This window comes from Abramis brama (genome assembly GCF_963993115.1).
Source record: "Abramis brama genome assembly, chromosome: 20".
Lineage (NCBI taxonomy): Eukaryota > Metazoa > Chordata > Actinopteri > Cypriniformes > Leuciscidae > Abramis > Abramis brama.
In genome coordinates, this window is record NC_139982.1 from 29,870,566 (window position 1) to 29,893,260 (window position 22,695).

Sequence of the window (22,695 nt, forward strand, 5' to 3'; positions counted from 1 at the left end):
AGATCAGGGGACTTAAATGAGTATGACCGAAATTATTGACCCGAAGGACCCTCTTTTAAGAAATGTAAACATTTTAATACATTTTAAATATATTATTTTACAACAATTCTGCCTGATGATATTCCAAGTTATTGAAATGAATAAATTAACATATCTTATTTAATGAACATAAATAAACAATCTCAAAAATAATCTTATAATTTTAATCTTGATTTTATGTGGGTTTTTTTTGCATTTTAATTTAGATTTTGATTATTTCAATAAATTAATGTAAATATGCTTTTTTTTCAGTAGTGTCACATTCAGTGTGTTTTTTTTAGCATTTTAATTTAGGTTAATTTATAGTTAGATTATTTAAATATATTAGTTATAATTTATTAATTAAAATACTTTTAAGTCATCCTGCGGCCCACTTGAAATTTTGCCCCGGACCCCTGGTTGAGAACCACTTCGGTAGAGGTAGAGATGCACCAGTGTCACCAGTAGCTGCTCTCCTGTAGCATTGGCGCTTGCAACGCCAAGGTCATGGGTTCGATTCCCAGGGAAAGCAAGAACTGATAAGAATGTAAATGTGTACATTGAAATGTAATGTATGTTGCTTTGGATAAAAGCGTCTGATAAATGTAAATGTGTCAAAATTATCCACATCAACAAATGCATGCTTTGTGATTCTCCAGTGGGATTCCTGTACATCCCGCAAAGAAGAGAAAACATTCAGACTCTCCCAACGGCACTCTCAACTCCCAGATACTCACAGGCATCATCAAGCAAGAGCCAGGTACACACACACACACACACATGTATACAAGCACGGTTGCATTTTCAGCACTATATGATGTTTGTGCATTCGTGCCTTCACAGGTTTGATGCAGGATGCAGAAAACTCATACCTGGATCCAAACTATCAGTGCATAAAGTGGCAGGCGCACCAGCAGAACAAATGGACTATGTTATACGACTCCAATGGAAAAGAACTGTGGGTGCTGCTCTAATCCTACACACCTCTGCACTTAGATTTATGACAGAGGAATGAGAAATACACTGAGGGCAAAAGTGTGTGTTTGGGATTTAATGGGGTATAGGGAGGTATCAGGCTGTACTAAACGAGATCGAAAAGAGAGAGATGGATGGTAGCGGCCAGGGAATTCCTATGAGGTGAGCAGTGTGTAGGAGTGAGAGCAAGAGCAGAGATCTGGCTTACAAATGAGAGGAATGAGGACGAACAGAGAGAGAAAGATCATGAAAAAATGGCATGACTTTAGGTCAACGATAACACACAAAAATTGCTCAGAACTTGGTTTATTCTTAGTAAGTTTTATGATCAACACACATTAAGTTTTTAAGTTTTACACCCTCTCCATGCTGTTTTCTTTCTCTCTTTCTGCCTCTTCAGTCCGATGCCTACCTATAGGGTGGACGCAGATAAGGGTTTCAACTTCTCCTTGGCTGACGATGCATTTGTGTGTCAGAAGAAGAACCACTTCCAGGTGACCGTGTACATAGGAATGCCGGGAGATCCCAAATACGTGAAGACCAGTGAGGGGCTGCAGCCCATCGAATGCTTTTACATGAAACTCAATGGGGTCAAGGTGAGTCAAACAACCAGAAAACCAGTCATAACTACTGCTACTTATGTTTATAAACTCGTGCATAATGTAGCATGTATTTATCTACGTATCTTCCAGTTGGAAGCAATGAATCAGTCCATTAATGTGGAACAGTCACAGTCTGACCGAAGCAAAAGACCCTTTAAACCAGTATTGTAAGTCTTTTTACACCAGTTGTGGGAGTTTCTGTGAAATATCACATGTTAAGTGTGTGGATTTGAGGCATGTGACATAAATGTTAGCCATTTGTTTTACAGAGTGACATTGCCACCAGAGCAGGTTACAAAGGTAACGGTGGGTCGTCTCCACTTCAGCGAGACCACAGCCAATAACATGAGGAAGAAAGGCAAGCCGAACCCCGACCAGAGGTATGAAATATGGCATTGACAAAGACAACCTAAACAGGTTTATTTACAACATATAGTGTTTGTTGTATCTGATTACCACAGACAAAAGAACTTAACTCTTTCCCTGCCAGCGTTTTTGAACATTTTCACAAAAGTTTCATGGCCCACAGAATATTTTGTTGTATCTAAAAATGCAATAAATCAAAAGAAACAACAAACCCTCTGCTTTTAAACAACAACAAAAAGTTTGGTAACACTTTCTATGAAGTCCATGCTTATAATTAATTTTAGCCCCATTTATACTTACTTATATGTAAAGTATTAAAAAGATCAACCGTTTGTATTAAGGATTTCTGTATTTTCCCCCATTATTTTATTACAGGAATGATTGTTCATATTTATATTTACAAAAAAAAACAACGTAAAATGTATAGAGCACATCTTCAGGATTTCTTAACATTTGCTTTGGGAAAATTGCATCCTATATTTTCACTTTAATTAAAGCCATCAATGATGCATTTATAGAGGTTAGTAACTCAAAATTAGTATTTAAAAGAACAAAACACGGCTATAACAATACATTCACTTATTTGACAGACATGAATCTGAATTACTAAAAAGTCATTTTAACTAATGTATACTTATAAATCAGTGTATAATGAATTATGAGAATGCACATTGAAAAAGCAAATGCATGAATTATAAGTAATTATATAAATGTAACTATCACTGTTCTTAATGAGTCTTTATAAATATATTTATAGAATAGTAATACTTACTTATAAATAAGTATAAATAGAGCTATAATTCATTATAAGCATGGGCTTAATAGAAAGTGTAACCAAATGTTTTATTCTAGTTTCATGCATTTTTTTAGTAACACTTGAATGTGGGTTTCATAAAAAAGACTTCATCCAGATGGGATTCAGAACGATGATCAAAACACAGATGGAGTAAATCGAGTTCATCAACACCCCCAAAGCTTCAGTCCTGGGTCGACATTTCATTCAGTAACATTAGGCAGTTTTGATTTATATGCTGTTTATGCCATTATTTTATATATACATATGTTTACATAAGCTTGTTTCTGCTTCTTCTTCGCCTGTGTTTTGATCAGGAGATTCAGTACTCTTTTAGAAGATGTGTAATAGCGCCCCCTGCTGTATAACATTAAAAACACGGGAAGGCCGGAAAATTACGTCAATGGCAGGGAAAGAGTTAATACATAAAAAACATCCAGTTTTATTACTGTAAAATTGTCAAAATTGTCAGCGAGTCACTAATACTGTCCATAGATATTACGTAAGGTCAAAATAGCACAGAAAAGTTTTGATTTCTCATTAAAAACATTTGAATCTGTATTTGTGTAGGTACTTCATGCTGGTAGTTGCTCTTCAGGCTCAGAGTCACAGTCAGAGCTTCACGGTGGCGGCTCACGTCTCCGAGAGGATCATCGTCAGGGTAACCGCTGTCAGTCTGGTCGTGTCTGTCTGACCGACCTCCTCCAATCACAGCCTGTTTCTGTGTCAATTATCCGCCTCTGACCAATCACTATTACTGTTACAGTCTGCAGTGCTCAAATGATTCGTTTTTATGCTCCTGACTTTGTTTGCATCTATTTTTGATTTCTTGCCTTTTTATTTCAATGTTTTTTTTATGTATTTGTTTTTTTAATGGCATTTTTTACTTTTTATTCTTATTGAGAGATTAAAATTCTGATGAAGTAATACACCTTTATTAGGAATGCACTGATACCACTTTTTCCAGAAAGAGTACGATACCAATACTTTGGTTTTATGTACTTGCCAATACTGATTACCGATACCTGTTTTCAATTAATTTGCTATTTTTACAAATATTACGTAGAGAAACCAAAAGAAAATTAACCATATTATCTGGCTTAATTTGTTTAATGAATAGATGTCATTTTCACACTTAATTACACTGCAAACAATATTTTCTTACTCAGTATTTTTCTTTTGTTTTTCAGTACAAATATCTAAACATTCTTAAATCAAGATTGAGAAGCAAAATGACATAAGATAACACGGCTTGTTTTCTAAAAAAAAACATGATCAAGATGAACTGATTACACAAAACAACAATCTGCCAATGAGATCAGAAAACTAAACTTGTTTACCCTTTAAATTAAGTTTATTTTTCTGACCCAATTGGTAGATATTTTTCTTGTATTAAAGCATAAAGTTGTTTAATTTTGATACATTTTTCCAGAAAACAAGACTTAATATCTTGCTTCTTGGGTAAAAGTATTTTGATGTAAGAATGTTTAGATATTTAATCATTTGTACTGGAAAAAAAAGACAAAAATATTGAAGAAGAAAACCATTTTTTGCGGTGTATGCCTGTCAAAGAAATCTATTGTACTGTTACTTTCTGTTCATTCTGTTGCTCTGTTGTATTTTATCTTTCCTTTAATATCACAGCGCACATCCTGAGCTGCTCCAGTGTAGCGGTACAGTGATCACATGATGTTTTCCTGTACTAATGTAGCGAAGCACTCATACATAAATCATGCAACAGTTAATGCTTTTACGTACTTATATGATTTAGTTTTAATCCAAATGATGCGTGTGTGTTGAGTGGAGTGCGTATCTGAACATTTTAACGAAAACAACTACAATATCAGGCCCGAAACCAATATCGGTATCAGTGCATTTCTAATCTTGATTATATGCTAAATGTGTATTCAAAGTTTTATGTGTAAATTTATTTAAAAATCAGCTGAATTTGCAGTAACACAAGACCTTCCCTTCCCAGCCAATTACATAAATTATTGCTCTATTACTTAGTTCTTTCTCTCTCTCTCCTTCTTTCTTTCTCTCAGGCATCTAATCCAGGTCAGTTTGAGAGTGACAGTGAAGTGTTGTGGCAGAGAGGGCAGATGCAAGACTCTGTGTATCATCACGGTCGAGTGGGCATCAACACGGACCGGCCGGACGAGGCCCTGGTTGTCCATGGCAATGTGAAGGTCATGGGGTCACTTGTGCATCCTTCAGACATTAGAGCCAAGGAGAATGTGAAGGAGGTGTGTGCATATCTCTCCTTACACACACAAGGCACATACTTGCTTTTGTGCCACACTCACCAACAGTGGGGGAATAGAAAACATTTTTAATTGGCCCTGAAACTATTTTCATCACGTTTTTCATTTGATAATGGAATAATTTAACTATTTTTTGCTCATATAAGTGCACAAATATCGCTCTCCCTTTCTTTCTCTCTCTCTCTTTCTCCAGGTGGACACCACTGATAACCTGAGGCGGATTTCTCAAATGAGGCTGGTGCATTATCAGTATAAGCCTGAGTTTGCAGCCACAGTGGGCATCGATACCACTGCTGAGACCGGTACTGTCCCCCAGATCAGCTCCAGTCCCCAGCTGGGGTCATAATTCACATTAAAATCTAAATATTTTGCATTAAAAAATTATGCTTATTTGTAGGACTATCAAAATAATTTAACTCTTATCATTGTGTCTGGACAGTAATGAGAATTTGCATTGCTGAAAATGTGCTCATGAAAATAATGTTACTTAAACTCATCATAAATCAGTTATTTTAGTATTATTTTTTCTTTTAATAGCATTTATTAATATTAGTAATTTAGTTATGTGCTTTTGTCATTCATTAATTCACTTTTATTTCAGTTTTAGTAATTTTAGTACTTAAACTTGTTTATTTCAGTTAGTTGCCCAGGCAACATTTCTAAACAAATTCTTAAAGTTAAGTTTGTCATCTAATATTTATATCTTATTTTATTTAAGCTTTATTTAGTTTAGTTTTCATTTTTAGTAAACTGCTAAATATATATTTTTTTATATTCGCTTTTTGATTATGGGGTGAAATGTGACCCAGACATTACTTTGTGAGATTTATTCATAAAGGATTTAGTTATAATCACTATTTAGTAAATTTGGACTGTAAAACTAGTGCTTAACAGAAACTTTGCGTGTGTGTGTGTGTGTGGCAATATTTAAAATCCTTGTCCTTGTGGGGACATTTTTTGGTCCCCATGAGGAAAACAGCTTATAAATCACACTAAGTAATGTTTTTTGAAAACTGCAGAAAGTTTTGTGTGATGGGCAGGTTTAGGGGTAGAGTTAGTGTAAGGGGAGAGAATATACACTTTGTACAGTATAAAAATAATTACGTCTATGGAAATTCCCATAAAACATGGAAACCCAACGTGTTTGTGTGTGTTATCAGGGGTGATCGCTCAGGAGGTCCAGCAGATTCTACCGGAGGCTGTGAAAGAGGGAGGAGACGTGGTGTGTGCTAATGGAGAGACCATCCCTAATCTACTGGTGGTCAATAAAGTACGAGCGCTCACACACATTCCTACAAATGCCCACACAGTCTCTCTGCCTCCCTCTCATGTGTGTGTGTTTGATGTTACAGGACCGGATCTTCATGGAGAATGTGGGAGCGGTGAAGGAGCTCTGCAAACTCACTGATAATCTGGAGACTCGTATTGACGAGCTCGAACGCTGGAGCCGAAAACTAGCCAAACTGCGCCGGCTAGACAGCATGAAAAGCTCTGTCAGTGGAGGCACAGTCAGGTGTGTGTGTGTGTGTGTGTGTGTGTGTGTGTGTGTGTGTGTTTATGAAGCTGTGCACTTACAGGTGCATCTGTTTGAGTGAATTCAAAGTAAAGAAGTCTGAAGAAATATGCTCCTTTTTTCTAGCCAATCAGGAAGCTATTTTAGCAGAACAGGAAGTGGTCCACTCAAGAAAAAAACAGCTAAGCCAGGAAGCAAGGTATGATTTAAGTCAGACTACCTCTTTTAAAAAATATACATACACTGTGTTCCAACTTATTATGAAAGTGACAAATCAGTAGGATTTTAACCATACAGATTTTAGTTTTTCAAAGAAAATGTTTCTTTGTTTTATTGCTCATATCTTTTTAGAAAACTACTAATGTTTTACGAAAACTGAATGATGATTATCAATAAGATTTGTGAGCGCTTTAAAGCACAGAAGAACCCAGTCAGATAAAGGCTTATTAGGGAAGTTTCTGTCAAACAAATAATAGTATTAAAAGGGCAGCTATTAAAAAAGCCACTGTTGAGCAGCAAACAGGGAGGCTATTTAAAGCTGCTGGTTTCTCTTGAGTCTCAATTTGCATTTCAGCCATCCCTAACCAAAGCTCAAAAAGAGAAATGTTTACAGTGGGTTTAGAAATACATGAAGACTCATTTTGAGATAGTTGTATTCACTGACGAATGCTGTGCTGCAATGGATGGTCTAGATGGATGGGTGGATTTGTGGATGGTTGGTTGGTGAATGGCCACCCTGTCCCAACAACACTCCAATGTCAGCAAGGAGCTCCCTTTAGGGTCTCTGAGGGTGTCAAAATGACTTCTGCAAGAGATGTGGAATTCATAACTGACCATTATATGCTATGGTTTAAGAAGAAGGATTGTGCCTTCTGATATAAAATGATTTTCATGTTGGACAACACACTATCCCATGATGCAAAAAACACCATGGCAATAAAAAATTCTGAAAATGTATTTCTACACTCACTGTAAACGTTTGTCTTGAGATGAGACGAGATGAGAGATATATGAGATGAGATGAGAGATATATGAGATGAGATGAGAGATATATGAGATGAGATGAGATGAGATGACGAGAGATATATGAAGTGAGATGAGAGATATATGAGATGAGATGAGATGAGATGACGAGAGATATATGAGATGAGAGATATATGAGATGAGGTGAGATGAGATGAGAGATATATGAGATGAGGTGAGATGAGATGAGAGATATATGAGATGAGGTGAGATGAGAGATTTATGAGATGAGACATGAGATGAGAGATATATGAGGTGAGATGAGGTGAGATGAGAGATATATGAGATGAGGTGAGGTGAGATGAGAGATATATGAGATGAGGTGAGATGAGATGAGAGATATATGAGATGAGGTGAGATGAGAGATTTATGAGATGAGACATGAGATGACATGAGAGATAAATGAGATGAGAGATATATGAGATGAAGTGAGATGAGATGAGAGATATATGAGATCAGGTGAGATGAGAGATTTATGAGATGAGGTGAGATGACATGAGAGATAAATGAGATGAGAGATATATGAGATGAGAGATTTATGAGATGAGATGAGATGACATGAGAGATAAATGAGATGAGAGATATATGAGATGAGGTGAGATGAGATGAGAGATATATGAGATGAGGTGAGATGAGATGAGAGATATATGAGATGAGACATGAGATGAGATATATGAGATCAGGTGAGATGAGAGATTTATGAGATGAAGTGAGATGACATGAGAGATAAATGAGATGAGAGATATATGAGATGAGGTGAGATGAGATGAGAGATTTATGAGATGAGACATGAGATGAGATATATGAGATCAGGTGAGATGAGAGATTTATGAGATGAAGTGAGATGAGATGAGAGATATATGAGGTGAGGTGAGGTGAGATGAGATGAGAGATAAATGAGATGAAGTGAGATGAGATGAGAGATATATGAGATCAGGTGAGATGAGAGATTTATGAGATGAAGTGAGATGAGATGAGAGATATATGAGATGAGGTGAGGTGAGATGAGATGAGAGATATATGAGATGAGGTGAGGTGAGATGAGATGAGAGATATATGAGATGAGGTGAGATGAGATGAGAGATATATGAGATGAGATGAGAGATATATGAGATGAGGTGAGATGAGAGATTTATGAGATGAGACATGAGATGAGATATATGAGATCAGGTGAGATGAGAGATTTATGAGATGAGATGAGATGAGAGATATATGAGATCAGGTGAGATGAGAGATTTATGAGATGAGGTGAGATGACATGAGAGATAAATGAGATGAGAGATATATGAGATGAAGTGAGATGAGATGAGAGATATGAGATGAGGTGAGATGAGAGATATATGAGATGAGATGAAGAATAAATGAGATGAGAGATATATGAGATGAGGTGAGATGACATGAGAGATATATGAGATGAGAGATATATGAGATTAGGTGAGATGACATGAGAGATATATGAGATGAGAGATATACTATATGAGATGAGGTGAGAGGACATGAGAGATATATGAGATGAGGTGAGATGACATGAGAGATATATGAGATGAGGTGAGATGACATGATAGATATATGAGATGAGGTGAGATGACATGAGAGATATATGAGATGAGGTGAGATGACATGATAGATATATGAGATGAGGTGAGATGACATGAGAGATATATGAGATGAGGTGAGATGACATGAGAGATATATGAGATGAGATGAGAGGACATGAGAGATATATGAGATTAGGTGAGATGAGAGATATATGAAATGAATGAGATGAGTTGAGATGAGAGACGAGATATATGAGATGAGATAAGATGAGATTCAATGGAATGGAATAAAATCGAATAAGATGGGCTAAGATAAGGTAATGTGAGATGGAATGGGATAGAATGATTGTCGAGATGTGTGTTGCAGAGGTCCGTCCCGGAGCAGAGTTGCCTGAGTCACAAATTCATGCAGGGCACCATCCTGGCACTGGTCATCATAATGGCCTTCAGGTCAGAGAGGAAATCACTCAACCCAAAACATTAGAATCAATATTCAGAGTCTCTGTTTCATGCTCATTATCATCTCTCTCTGTCTCGTTCTTTAGTGTCATATCCATGTCCATCCTCTATGTGCTCAATCTTCAACACCATGGAAGCGTAAATGATGTTGAGGGGTATGTACATGTTCACACACAAGCATCCATTCACATGTACACACCAGCACATCATGCTCAGATGACGTTCTCTTTGTTTCTGTATGCTCTCGTTTGATCTCCTCTTGCTTATTTCTCTCAGTGTGGCTTGTAGCTCTGCGTCCCACTGCCTTCTTTTCGTCTCTTGGACGCCCTTCCTCACTACAACCGTCACATTCTGTCCATCCTTCTGTCTGTGGTATGCTGTCCACTTCCCTTCTCTCTGGTCCTCTATCACTTCATCTTCTCATCCAGCTCTGAAAGATTTCCATGTTTTTAAATGTAATTTATTCCCGAAATTTGCAGCTCAAGAAACATTTCTTATTATTATTAATGTTAAAAACAGTTGTGCTGCTTCATATTTTAGTGGAAACTACAACACATTTTTTCCCCGAATATGTTTAATATTCTGTTCAAAAGAACAGCATTTATTTAGAAAAATCTTTATAAATGTCTTTACTGTCTTTTGATCATTTTAATGCATCCTTGCTGAATACAATTTTTTTTTTTTTTTTTATCTTAATGACACAAAAGTTTAGAATGGTAGTGTAGACTTTTCATGTCAAATTGTCAACTTTTTTGTCTTAGAAGTTCTTTAAGAGTATAGAGCTATAAAAAAGATCATTTGATCTTAGGAGAATTGATGAGAAATGTTTGAGTTCACATTGAGAAGTCTGACTGGTATCTTGGTAAATCTGCACAAGTTTGAGACATTTATTCTCAGGTTAATATCTTTCTGGGAGAAACAATTGAGATGTTAAAGAGACCTCATGTGATTTCAATGGTATAATATCTCTCTGTTTCAGCAGGTCTCGTTCTGCTCTGGGTTCGGCTCGCCAGGCTTCTTTCTCCCCTGCCAGAGTGACCACATCCACTCTCTCCCCAGGTCCCAGAAAACACACTAACACAAATAATAAAACACAAAAAGATATTTTTACCAGTGTGCATATTTTGATTAATAGTTTTACAGAAGGTCATTATCTGCTTACAGACTCCACATCCCCATCATTGTCCAATCACCCGCCCTGCTGCCCTCCAACACCTGCCACAACCAACCAATCAGCCACTATCAGTCTGTCGCCAGGCAACAACCAATCCACTCCAGGTATGACAACTACATCACAACATAAATTACAAATTTCGACAGAATGAAAGTTTTTGAATATGCAGCCATCAGAGCAGTTACAAATGACTCCTTGAAGCCTTTATATGTAATGCATTATAAAAGTCTATACCTTGTAATGCACCTTAAAATGCATTGAATGATCTCATGCAAGAGTTATAATACATTATAATACTTACCTATTCATTGTTACACTTTTGGAAAGTATAATTCATTAAAACACATGACAAACAATTTCAGATGTAACAAGGAATCTGCAAATATTTAATGCATTTTAACTTTGGATACAATTACTTAAAAAAACAATGGATTATAATATACATTATGAATACCTTAATAATGCATTATACGTGAAGGCTTCAAGTAAAGTGTACAAATGACTCTTTAAACATTAAAATTAATTTAAAGTTGTACTTTCTTAATAAATGTCTTCTACATCTTTCCTGGTGATGTAACAAAAATTCACATTATGAATTTTCGGATTGAATCATTGAATTGGTTTAATGAATGAATCAGTCAATTGACACATCAGTGATAATGAAAGATCCTCTATACTCCTCTTTTTGTTGGATTAAATAGAAGAAGAAAATACAGTATTGTTTCTCTCACTGCATCTCTCTCTCTCTCTCTCTCTCTCTCTCTCTCAGACTCCAGCACTGCCGTTCCCACCCAGGCCACTATTAATAAGAAGGCAAAGTCTCGGCCGCTGGACAAAGACAGCCGGAACAAGAACCGTCTGAGTCACACGTCGGCTCCTCTGTTTCTCAGCAAAGCCAAGCGGCCGCCTCAACCTCCAGAGCTGAGCGGAGCAACCAAACGCTTGCCTGGGGGACAACAGCCCCCGGCCCGGAGACAGCGCAGTGTCAACACACACGGTACACACACACACACACACACACATATATACATACGTATAGAGTAGAACTATTATTATACCTTTTTCAATGTCTTGATTTTGGTTTTTGGCTCTACTAGAATAGGTTTTCATGCTTGAATGTTCAAAAAAGACATAATTTTTCCATATTTGATATTGTTGCATCACCTCTCCTCCCAGTCTGTCAGTAACATTCAGGGGTGCGTTTCCCGTACAACAATGTAACTCGCTGCTTAACTACTATAGAATGATGCATAATTGAAGAAATTATCTAGCTAGTCACGAATCCGTGCTGTCGCAAATTTGTCGCTCAACCACGTTGGTTAATGATGTCACGCAGGGGGTCGAGTAATAACTTCTTTTATCGAGTTAATGCTAGATTTTTTGTTATAAATTACGGACATGGCATCTGAGAAAAAAAACGGGGCTTTAAATCTCTTGACAAACTGAAAGACGTAAATGATATTTGCATATATATTCGAAACGAAAGATATAGATTGCACTGAATGTCAGCTTGCTTATGTTGCTCAAGATAAGGATTAATTGAGTCCACATGTCATGCTGGAGCAGTGTGTTATGATTGGTCAAGCGCTTCGAGCGTGTTTGGGAAATGTCCGTCCCCTTTCCATAACCTCTACTTTCAACTTTATTCTGCGTATGAATTATTTAAATGAGGAATATTGTGACGTGTTCGTTCCCGGAAGAAAACTCAAGGAGTTCAGAAACACTGACACTGATGTAGAGAATAACTCCCACGTTTTATATATACTATATGTTTTATACACAGGTGGAAATCCACTAGCCTGTCTGAGCAAACTACACATCCTCGAGATGGATCAGGAGATCAAAACGCTTCATTGTTCCTCACCTGAGAGCTGCAGGTGTGTGTGTGTGTGTGTGTGTGTTCAGATCGCTATAATGGCTCACAGAATGCCCAGTTATCCAGCAGCACTGATGTTTTCAGGCCTCTGAACTGATGTGTTTTATTCATTTGCAGCTTTACCGTGTTTCTAAATGGAGACAAAAACTCATCTATGTCTTACATAACTCTGCACATGATGTAAGTATAAACACACACACAGTTTTTAGCTTTTACTCCAGTAATATTAAGAGATTTGCTTCATAAGATATGACTCCTCACTGATAAAGTGTTTTGTAGTGTGTCATATTTCAGTAATTGATCAATGGATGTCCTCAGACACATCCACAGATGTCTCTATCCTCTGACCATAGAATCAGCCCTGAGATACTAACACACACATCTGACTCACGGAGATCTCTTCTTCTCCTTTAAGCTCCTCTGAGGTGGTGTGGGTGTGGCAGTGTGGAGCCACCAGGGGGCGTCTCTGCTCAAATCACCCAGAAGCTTCTTTCTCATTAGAGCGGAGCACTTTTACAACGGTGAGATTATTGGTCCTAGTTTACAGTTTTTTCAACTGCTTACACACAAACTCCTTACTTGTCACACAATTTCTGAAACCTGACACTCAAACACCAGAACCGCACACCAAATCTGCAAAACCATACACTAATTCTCAAAATAATCACACAAAAATCTAACAGGAAGTATCTTGATTTCCTTTTTCAAACACAACCTATCAAAATGCCACACTAATTCATCAGTGCCTCACACTAACTCCTCACATGTGCAAACAATCATTATTAATACCAACCAATTATGGCTTTAGAATAGGTCTATGTTTGGTTTCTGTCCAACTAAACATGGTTGATGTATTTCTTTTCTTTTGGACTGTGTAATACTGTATTCACAACCACAAATGCTTACAGTAAAAAAATGTATAGTTTGGTTTCAATCTTGCTTTCGTGTTTACCGTAAATTTTTCAACATCTCTCTGGCAATTACTTTCAATCTTGTACAGAAATGTACATAGAAGCTCATGAAAGAAGAGCTTTAGGTTTTGAATAACTGTGTGTGTATAATATATCCAAAAATATAATATTATGGCAACAGTGTTTGCAACGTAAGACAAATGTTTGGTTTTGAGATGTGTTTGTGATATTTTAAATGTAGTGCTTATTTTTGCAAGAGATGTGAGGTATTTTGCATTTAGTGTGTGCAATTCTTTGATTTGTGTGTAAAGTTTTGAAGAAAAAAAGAGGCAAAGTTTTAAAATTTTGTGTAAGCAGTTAAAAAAAACTGTAAGAGGAATTGCACCTGTAGTAACTGAGAACGTCACTCCTTAAATATGCTTCGGTTGTCACATGCAAACTTTTTTTCTAACAGGGGACCAGCCACCTGTGGTCACTTCCCATAATGCCTTTTCAGGAGGTCACCTATCATTTCAGAGTGTCACATTCAGTGAGTGGACTTCAGACATAACTGTTTATCTCACACTCTTTCAATGTGTCCTAACCAGAAAAAAAACATCACATTAAATTGTGCATGTTTAGGATACTGATTTTCAGTGTCATGGCCAAGTTAACCATTTAACCTCTCTGTTAACAGAGTCAGAATGGATGTAGCAGTGAAGATGACGCTGTGTCCTCCCAGTGCTCTGAGTACAGTTTCCTCATTCAAAGCACATGCTAAGGAGCGTCAAGACTCAAGACTTCAGCTTCTCCTGTGTCCACTCGTATCGCCACCCCAGGTTCAGAGACTGTTTAATCTGGGCGGGCTGTTAAAGACGTCTTATCTGTGTTTGTTCTGCGCATATTTGTACAAGACGAAAGGAAAATGTGCATATTTCAAAAATAATTTTCACTTAGCCTTAACCTCAATGGCATATCACTGCTTATGTACACACTTGCACACAGACACATTAACATACATTTCTTTTGATTTGCCAAGATATAATATAAACAGGTACCAGTGAGCGGCTGTTGGGTGGAGCTCGTGTTCTGCAGTCTTTCTGTAAACTCGACTTTTACACCATGAGCTGCACTTAAAGTCAACAAGAAATCAAAAAGGACTCTATTTAATTTCTTAAAGAGGCCGTATGATGCTCAAGTTCATTAATTAGTTTATTGGGTGTATTAGAATAGGTTAACATGCTTTAATGCTCAAAAACACATTATTTTCCACATACTGTACATTATTGCAGCGCCTCCATCACCATCATCATCTCTCTGAAATGCACTGATTTCTATTAAGCCCCTCCTTCTGAAGAGCTCAGAGTGCTCTGATTGGCCAGCTGACCCAGTGCGTTGTGATTGGCCGAACACCTCAAGCGTGTGTCAGAAATGTAACGCTCATTACCATAATCATGAGTTTCAGCTTTCAAGGCTTCTGAAGCATTGGTAAACACAAACTTAATAATGTCGTAGTTCGCGCCCCAAGTCAGATTCTGAAAACGCGGATGATCAAGCGGATCGACCGGAACCAACTTTGCGAGCACGACTTGAGGTTCAGGAAGCTGTTGAAGAAAACTTGTGGGTTGTATTGCTCAAGAACAGAAACCCACTGATTCCTAAAGGCCAAACAAAGGGCTTTTCTTTCATATCGAAACACAGTCTCCACGACATGACAACAACAGCCTGCCTCTCTTTGCATATGCCTTTGGCTGAGCTTCATGCTAATAATATTTCACACTGTGACATGGAGTAATATCTCGGCGTGGATCGAGGTGTTTTAGGCCGGTCTCTGTTAGATAGGCTAGAATAATTCACTTTGTGGGAAACTATGAGCTTTGTAACCTTGCAGATCATATACATACATTACACACTAAAGGAAAAGGAAAATATTTAAAAAGCATCATATAGCCTCTTTAAAACATCCCAGCAAGCAATTTTGCATTTTAAAGACGTCCAAATTCAAGGTTATTTTTGGTTAGAAGTGTGTTACTCATAGCCGGACTATATCGGGTCTATAGTTAACCTAGACGGTGAAACGATGGCTATTGCTTGCTGGGGTGTTTCTGCTCTCACTGTGACATCTCGACAGTCTAATGAATCTTAACCAGCGAGATTCTCTTCAAACTCTTGCTTCGCGATGACTTGAGTTGAGCTGGCAGAGAATATTAAAGAGTTGATGCTAACAGTGCATGAAACCAAACTCGCTTGGCTAGAAACGATTGCCTTTTTAATGTCGGCTTTAACGGATCTGCATGCTCAAAACCTCTTATTTTTAAAGTCTTTGAATTTTTCCTGCTCATTGACTATTTATACACTGGAAATGGCTTTAACTGCACCAACTGGCTCATTATTAATGAGACACGAATCAGGTTATTTACCTCACGGTTTGGTGAACTTCCCATGACTGCTGTTGAACACTAGAGGACTTTAACAGGCAGGGTTGCCATGTTTAACAGCCTCATTTCTGCGGTCACGTCCACTGGAGAGATGCAGATAAAATACAGATGTGAAGTATCTAAATTTAATATGGTTACTGCAGTAAATATATCATCTCATATCAAGAAAGAATTAAAAGAGGAACCATTACTACTGGATTTGTGAGTTAAAATCACTGGATTTCTCTTTAAAACTGGATAGACTGGAACCAATAGCAATCGTTAGTCAACACTGGATCATACACTCATTAAATGTCAGGAACACTTCAAATTGAGTTTTTACTATGGTATCTTTCCTTTTACACCATATGTTCTTTCTCTTTTGTTTTAACTTTGGTATGCTGCTATGCATACTATACAAGCCGTAACCAATGATTGTGTTCAGAATAGATCTTTTGAACAGTTTATATGCAGTATATTCTTGTATAGCTTTATCTGAACGTTGCTTGTCTAAACAGTTGGAGCATCACTATTGATCAGAACGGTGGATTCTCCGAGAATTTCTCAGACAATGTCGCTTATTTTGAGTATTACTAAATAAAACCCAGTAGATTTATGGTCATTTACATAAAAAATCAAATCCCAGGTTTTTTTGTCACGCAGAAAAATGACCAGATCTTTCATGTATTCCAGCACTGTGTGAATTTCAACGCGTTATTTGGAGTCTTTTTGTCTTTTGTTTGTTTATTATCCTTGTACACATAACATGTTGATGTTATAGATATTGTTTGAATATTTTAAAGCAATAAGGAAAGCCATAAAGTAGTCTTTGTAAGGCTGGGTAACGTGATTATGATGGTCAAATCATGAAAGAGAACCAGGAAAGTGTTGACTGAATATTGTTGTGCACTAAAATTACTATTTCCATAATTCCACACTAATGGATGATACTGATTCTGAGTATAAACACAGTTTAAAATCTAATATATGGTTATTTTTTTTTTAAAATCATAGGGAATATCACATATTCTGTCCTGAGTAAACCAGCCTCTTGTGGAAGCACTTCCAAACTATGCACTGTAAATATTTTTTCTAATGTTTTCTGTGACATCTAAAACTGTTTAAATGCTCTTGTAAAATATAAAACGTCCTTTAAATGTTTTTTTTGTGAAAATTCTGTTTTTATTGTTTGTTTTAACTTTCATTATGTACAAGCATATCTTTAATTTCTGTTCTTTTTACTCTTCATTAAATTTGTTTTTATATGTAATTTTACTACTTTTATGCTTTCTTAATCATAACATGTTTGGTTAAAAACATTGCATTTTAAACATTTTAAATAACTTGTCTTAAGTCGGGTAAAACATTTCTTGTTCATCAATGACTAGAATCAATTTACATAAACTGATTTTACCACCAAAGGACAGAGAAGAAAAACTATATTTTTCTCAGTTGTCAGTTTTGTTTTGTTTGTCTTTATGGCTCAAAGCCCAGTAAGAACTAAAATAATTTTTTAAAAACTTAATTCACTGTTGTGTTTATGTCCCAGAACATTTTCTCCTTTCTTTCGCTTTATCTGAGCTTTCTGAAAGCCATGTTGTATATTGATACATAATCATTATTTTTAGTTCAGCTGCATAATTTCAGTCTCACTTTTTTTGACATGTATGTGTACTGATGTCATAATACAAATGTATGCAAGCATGATGCATAAATTAAATAAATATTTTTTTTCTGGATACTAAATTTGAATTCTTCCTTGTGTTACAGTCATAATGAAATGACCCATTTGTCTATCTATCTACCTACTGTATCTATCTAGGGAGGACTTTTGGAGGATATTTTGTATTGAGTTATCTATCGATCAGGGAGGACTTTTATTTTGTATGGTGATATCTATCAGGGGGGACTTTTATTTTGGATGGTGATATCTATCAGGGAGGACTTTTATTTTGGATGGTGATATCTACTTATCAGGGAGGACTTTTATTTTGGATGGTGATTTCTATCTATCAGGGAGGACTTTTATTTTGGATGGTGATATCTATCTATCAGGGAGGAATTTTATTTTGGATGGTGATATCTATCAGGGGGGACTTTTATTTTGGATGGTGATATCTATCAGGGAGGACTTTTATTTTGGATGGTGATATCTACTTATCAGGGAGGACTTTTATTTTGTATGGTGATATCTATCTATCTGGGAGGACTTTTATTTTGTATGGTGATACATCTATCAGGGAGGACCTTTTTTTTTTTACAGTCTATGGGGAGGACCTTTATTTTGTATGGTGATATCTATCTGGAAGGAGTTTTATTTTGTATGGTGATATATCTATCAGGGAGGACCTATTTTTTTTACAGTCTATGGGGAGGACCTTTATTTTGTATGGTGATATATATCTGTCTATCGGGGAGGACTTTTATTTTGTATGGCGCTGTCAGTCACTCCTCTTCCGGTCACTCTTCACTTACGTGGCTGTTCTTACTCCTCTTCCGGTCGGAGACGGATTCATCCTTTACCTGTCACACGATGGTAAATTACTCATGATTTAACAGCAAATAATTATGTTTTTTAAACCCCCGAGAGTCCAGGAATGAATTGAAACTGCAAATAACGTATCTAGTATTTTCTTTTATCGCTCTTGTCTTGTTAAATTGCATTTAGCTTTAGCAGTTAGCCGCTGATGTTGGTTTTTCTTTTTACTACACACACACATATTAACGTTATATAAAATATCTTATGCATGTTTTAATCATAAATATGTATGTGTATATGTGTGCAGGCTTCATGTTAACTTGTAATAGATGTTATGCAGATCACTATTAATTTAGCAAGTCTGTCAGTTTTATTATTGTCTTCAGCTTTATGTGTTGTGTATATCCACCGACAGTTTTGTCAAAGGTTAAGGTTTGGAATTTTTTAAGTAAATATTGAAGAAATAATTATGCATGACTTTCTACTCTTTAGATTCCCAGATCAGTTCAGCTCTTTTATACACTTGTTCTTCCCAGCCTCTTTATGTCATGTGTGTGTTGTTTTTTTATTGTTATATGATTTGATCATCTTGAGATGTATCATGTCCTGATATCAGTGTAAATGACTGGGTGTGTGTGCAGGAGTTGGAAGCCATGACAAGATACACCAGCCCGGTGAACCCGGCCGTGTTCCCCCACCTCACCATAGTGCTGCTGGCCATCGGCATGTTCTTCACTGCCTGGTTCTTTGTGTATCCTTCACTATTCACAGGGTTACTTTCTGTGATCCCATCAGATATGCATGGAAGCTTGTTTCCGCCTCTGAATTAAAAAAAAATAAGGAAATTGTGACCATCTCACAATTAAAAAAAAAAAGTACCAAAAAAGGTACACTTAACAATTAAGACTTTTCTTCTTGCAGAATCGTGAGAAATTGCAATTACCTTTTTTCCATGATGGAAACAACAACAAAAAAACAGAATTGCAAGAAAGAAAACAAGTCAAAATTGTGAGATGTAAACTCGTCTCGCAATTGTGAGAAAAAGACAAGATAGAAAAGTCTGAATTGTGAGATTAAAAACTTGCAATTGCAAGAGAAAAAAGTCAGACTTGCGAGATATAAACTCAGAATTTTGAGGAAAAAAGTCAAAATTGTGAGGAAAAAGACAGATTTGCGAGAAATAAACTCAGAACTGATTGATATGAACTTGCAGTTCTGAGAAGAAAAGTCTGAATCGTGAAATAAAAACTCGCAATTGATAGAGAAAAAATAAGTATTGTGTGATTAAAAAGTCATAATTGCCTTTTTTCGTGACGGAAACTAAAACAGAATTGCGAGATGTAAACTCAGAAATTTGAGAAAAAAGTCAAAATTACACGATGTAAACTTGAGATGTCTTGAGAAAAGATTCAGAATTGTGAGAGAAAAAGTTGCAATTCCCTTTATTTTTTCTGTAAAAAGCTTCTATAGTAATGTGACTGTAAACTTAATCTTAAAAAGACGAGTCTCCTTGACACTTCCTCAGATATGAAGTAACGTCCACGAAGTACACGAGAGACGTGTACAAAGAGCTGCTGATCTCTCTGGTGGCGTCGCTCTTCATGGGCTTCGGCGTCCTCTTCCTCTTACTCTGGGTCGGCATTTACGTCTGAAAGTGAGTCTTCTTCACCATCATTCACATACCAGTACACTTTTTAGGAGTATATTTTGAATTACTTTATTTTATTACATCAAGTTAAACTACAGAAAAATGAGTATTAACTGTAATAACCCTAGTCTGTAGCTTGATCAGTTTATATGTTATCCTTGAAATTACAGTATTTACAGTCCATGAATTCTTTACAGTCTGAAATCATTATTTATGACTTCTGTTATATTTGTGTTTGTTAGGTTGTGGAAATGTACATGTTAAGGAAAACATTCCAAGTTGATCAGAAGTTTTTTTTCCGGGACTTCCAGCTTTGTCACGGACGTACCGGAATTTTGGATGGAGTTTGCACTGGCATGATGGACGGGATTGTGGGTTAATATTTCGAAAATAAAAAGTTTTGTTAGAAAATAAAAAATGATTCTTGGTTTTCATTTTCCTCCACTGTTTGTGTGTATTAATTCTCGAGATTATTTGTCCTTGATTTAATTTTAATTTTTAACCTGTGGAAGTTTGTTTCCGCCACAGAATAGAAAATATAAAAGGTAATAGCGACTTTTTATCTCACAATTCTAACTTTTCTCACAATTGCGTGATGTGAACTCTCAATTGTGAGTTATAAAGACAGAATTATGATATATAAATTTGCAGTTCTGAGAAAAAAAGTCAAGCCTTTTCCCCTCGGAATTGCACTTTATATCTCGTAATTGTGAGATTATATAAAACAAATTTAAAAAAAGTTAGAATTGCGAGAGAAATTCTGACTTTTTCTCGCAATTTCTACTTTTTTTTTTTTTCTCAGAATTGCGAGATATAAACTCTTAATTGTGAGTTATAAAGTCAGAAATGCGAGAAATAAATTTGCAGTTCTAAAAAAAAGTGAATTGCGATATAAACTTGCAATTGCGAGAAAAAAAGTCAGAATTGTAACTTTTTATTTATTTGCTACTTTTTAATTCTCACTTTTTCCTCGCAATTTTTACTTTTTTTCTCAGAATTGCATGATATAAACTCGCTATTGCAATATAAAAAGGTTGCAATTTCCCCTTACTTATTCAGTGGCGGAAACAAGCTTCCATATCAACCTCAATTGTAAGTCACTTTTATAAAAATAAATGCAACTGTATATTTATATTTAAATCATCATTTGACGGGGGGAAAACTTTTATTCTTCACACTGTCCTTAGCCATGGGTTCATATCTCATTTTGGTCAGTTTTAACCAGGTTCACTTTCCAAGCTTTCTAACCCCAACCAATAGAATATGATGTAAATTATATTATTATTTATTAATTATAGTAAATATATATATAATCATAACACATTTCTGTCGTTATGTCTTCACACAGCTTTAATCATTGTTTTGTTCAGAGAGAGACTAGTGTTTCCTAAAATAAGATCTCAGTAGGTTCCTTGCGTTCATACACACGACGTGAGGGGTGACATGGCTGGGTATTTGAAAACATAGCATGCTATTTGTGTCCTGCAGGCTGTTTGTGGAGCGTAAAACCCCAATCCGAGCTTAATCTGACAGACCAGAATAGAGCAGTCTGTCAGCGACTACTGACATGTGCCGTGACCACTGAAGTGAAGCATCAGATATAGATATATATAGTATAGTCAACATTAGAAGTTGTTCAAAACCTTTAATCAAAGTTATACATGAATTTTTAACAATACCCTTTCTCCACTCCAAATGTTGACTACCGTACTGTATGTATGTATTTATATATATACAGTGAGGAAAATAAGTATTTGAACACCCTGCTATTTTGCAAGTTCTCCCACTTGGAAATCATGGAGGGGTCTGAAATTGTCATCGTAGGTGCATGTCCACTGTGAGAGACATAATCTAAAAAAAAAAATCCAGAAATCACAATGTATGATTTTTTAACTATTTATTTGTATGATACAGCTGCAAATAAGTATTTGAACACCTGTCTATCAGCTAGAATTCTGACCCTCAAAGACCTGTTAGTCTGCCTTTAAAATGTCCACCTCCACTCCATTTATTATCCTAAATTAGATGCACCTGTTTGAGGTCGTTAGCTGCATAAAGACACCTGACCACCCCATACAATCAGTAAGAATCCAACTACTAACATGGCCAAGACCAAAGAGCTGTCCAAAGACACTAGAGACAAAATTGTACACCTCCACAAGGCTGGAAAGGGCTACGGGGAAATTGGTGAAAAAAGGTCCACTGTTGGAGCAATCATTAGAAAATGGAAGAAGCTAAACATGACTGTCAATCTCCCTCGGACTGGGGCTCCATGCAAGATCTCACCTCGTGGGGTCTCAATGATCCTAAGAAAGGTGAGAAATCAGCCCAGAACTACACGGGAGGAGCTGGTCAATGACCTGAAAAGAGCTGGAACCACCGTTTCCAAGGTTACTGTTGGTAATACACTAAGACGTCATGGTTTGAAATCATGCATGGCACGGAAGGTTCCCCTGCTTAAACCAGCACATGTCAAGGCCCGTCTTAAGTTTGCCAATGACCATTTGGATGATCCAGAGGAGTCATGGGAGAAAGTCATGTGGTCAGATGAGACCAAAATAGAACTTTTTGGTCATAATTCCACTAAACGTGTTTGGAGGAAGAAGAATGATGAGTACCATCCCAAGAACACCATCCCTACTGTGAAGCATGGGGGTGGT

General features: G+C 36.5%; 2 protein-coding genes across 10 annotated transcripts in view; both read left to right on the forward strand.

Moving 5' to 3' along the window:
* myrf (myelin regulatory factor) overlaps positions 1-17,654 on the forward strand; it is a 31,611-nt gene extending 13,957 nt beyond the window's left edge. Inside the window, exons 6-27 of one of the 9 annotated variants that reach the window (XM_084095730.1) lie at positions 678-778; positions 862-976; positions 1,394-1,589; positions 1,686-1,762; positions 1,850-1,975; positions 3,325-3,415; positions 4,800-5,000; positions 5,212-5,320; positions 6,179-6,288; positions 6,371-6,531; positions 6,658-6,730; positions 9,460-9,542; positions 9,638-9,706; positions 9,828-9,923; positions 10,531-10,610; positions 10,716-10,829; positions 11,495-11,722; positions 12,509-12,602; positions 12,719-12,781; positions 13,017-13,122; positions 13,967-14,041; positions 14,189-17,654. In XM_084095730.1, the coding sequence (XP_083951856.1) occupies positions 678-778; positions 862-976; positions 1,394-1,589; positions 1,686-1,762; positions 1,850-1,975; positions 3,325-3,415; positions 4,800-5,000; positions 5,212-5,320; positions 6,179-6,288; positions 6,371-6,531; positions 6,658-6,730; positions 9,460-9,542; positions 9,638-9,706; positions 9,828-9,923; positions 10,531-10,610; positions 10,716-10,829; positions 11,495-11,722; positions 12,509-12,602; positions 12,719-12,781; positions 13,017-13,122; positions 13,967-14,041; positions 14,189-14,272 (2,452 nt within the window). In that variant the 3' untranslated portion in view covers positions 14,273-17,654. Of the gene's footprint in view, positions 1-677; positions 779-861; positions 977-1,393; positions 1,763-1,849; positions 1,976-3,324; positions 3,425-4,799; positions 5,001-5,211; positions 5,321-6,178; positions 6,289-6,370; positions 6,532-6,657; positions 6,731-9,459; positions 9,543-9,637; positions 9,707-9,827; positions 9,924-10,530; positions 10,611-10,715; positions 10,830-11,494; positions 11,723-12,508; positions 12,603-12,718; positions 12,782-13,016; positions 13,123-13,966; positions 14,042-14,188 lie in introns of all 9 variants that reach the window. The other 8 variants (XM_084095733.1, XM_084095737.1, XM_084095729.1 and 5 more) reach the window with 8 other exon arrangements.
* Positions 17,655-18,306: 652 nt separating this feature from the next.
* On the forward strand, positions 18,307-20,453 carry tmem258 (transmembrane protein 258). Its single transcript, XM_084095998.1, has 4 exons — positions 18,307-18,444; positions 19,029-19,138; positions 19,913-20,041; positions 20,278-20,453. Exons 1-3 carry the CDS (start codon positions 18,442-18,444, stop codon positions 20,037-20,039), a joined length of 240 nt encoding a protein of 79 aa, XP_083952124.1. The 5' UTR covers positions 18,307-18,441; the 3' UTR covers positions 20,040-20,041; positions 20,278-20,453.
* Positions 20,454-22,695: the final 2,242 nt, after the last annotated feature.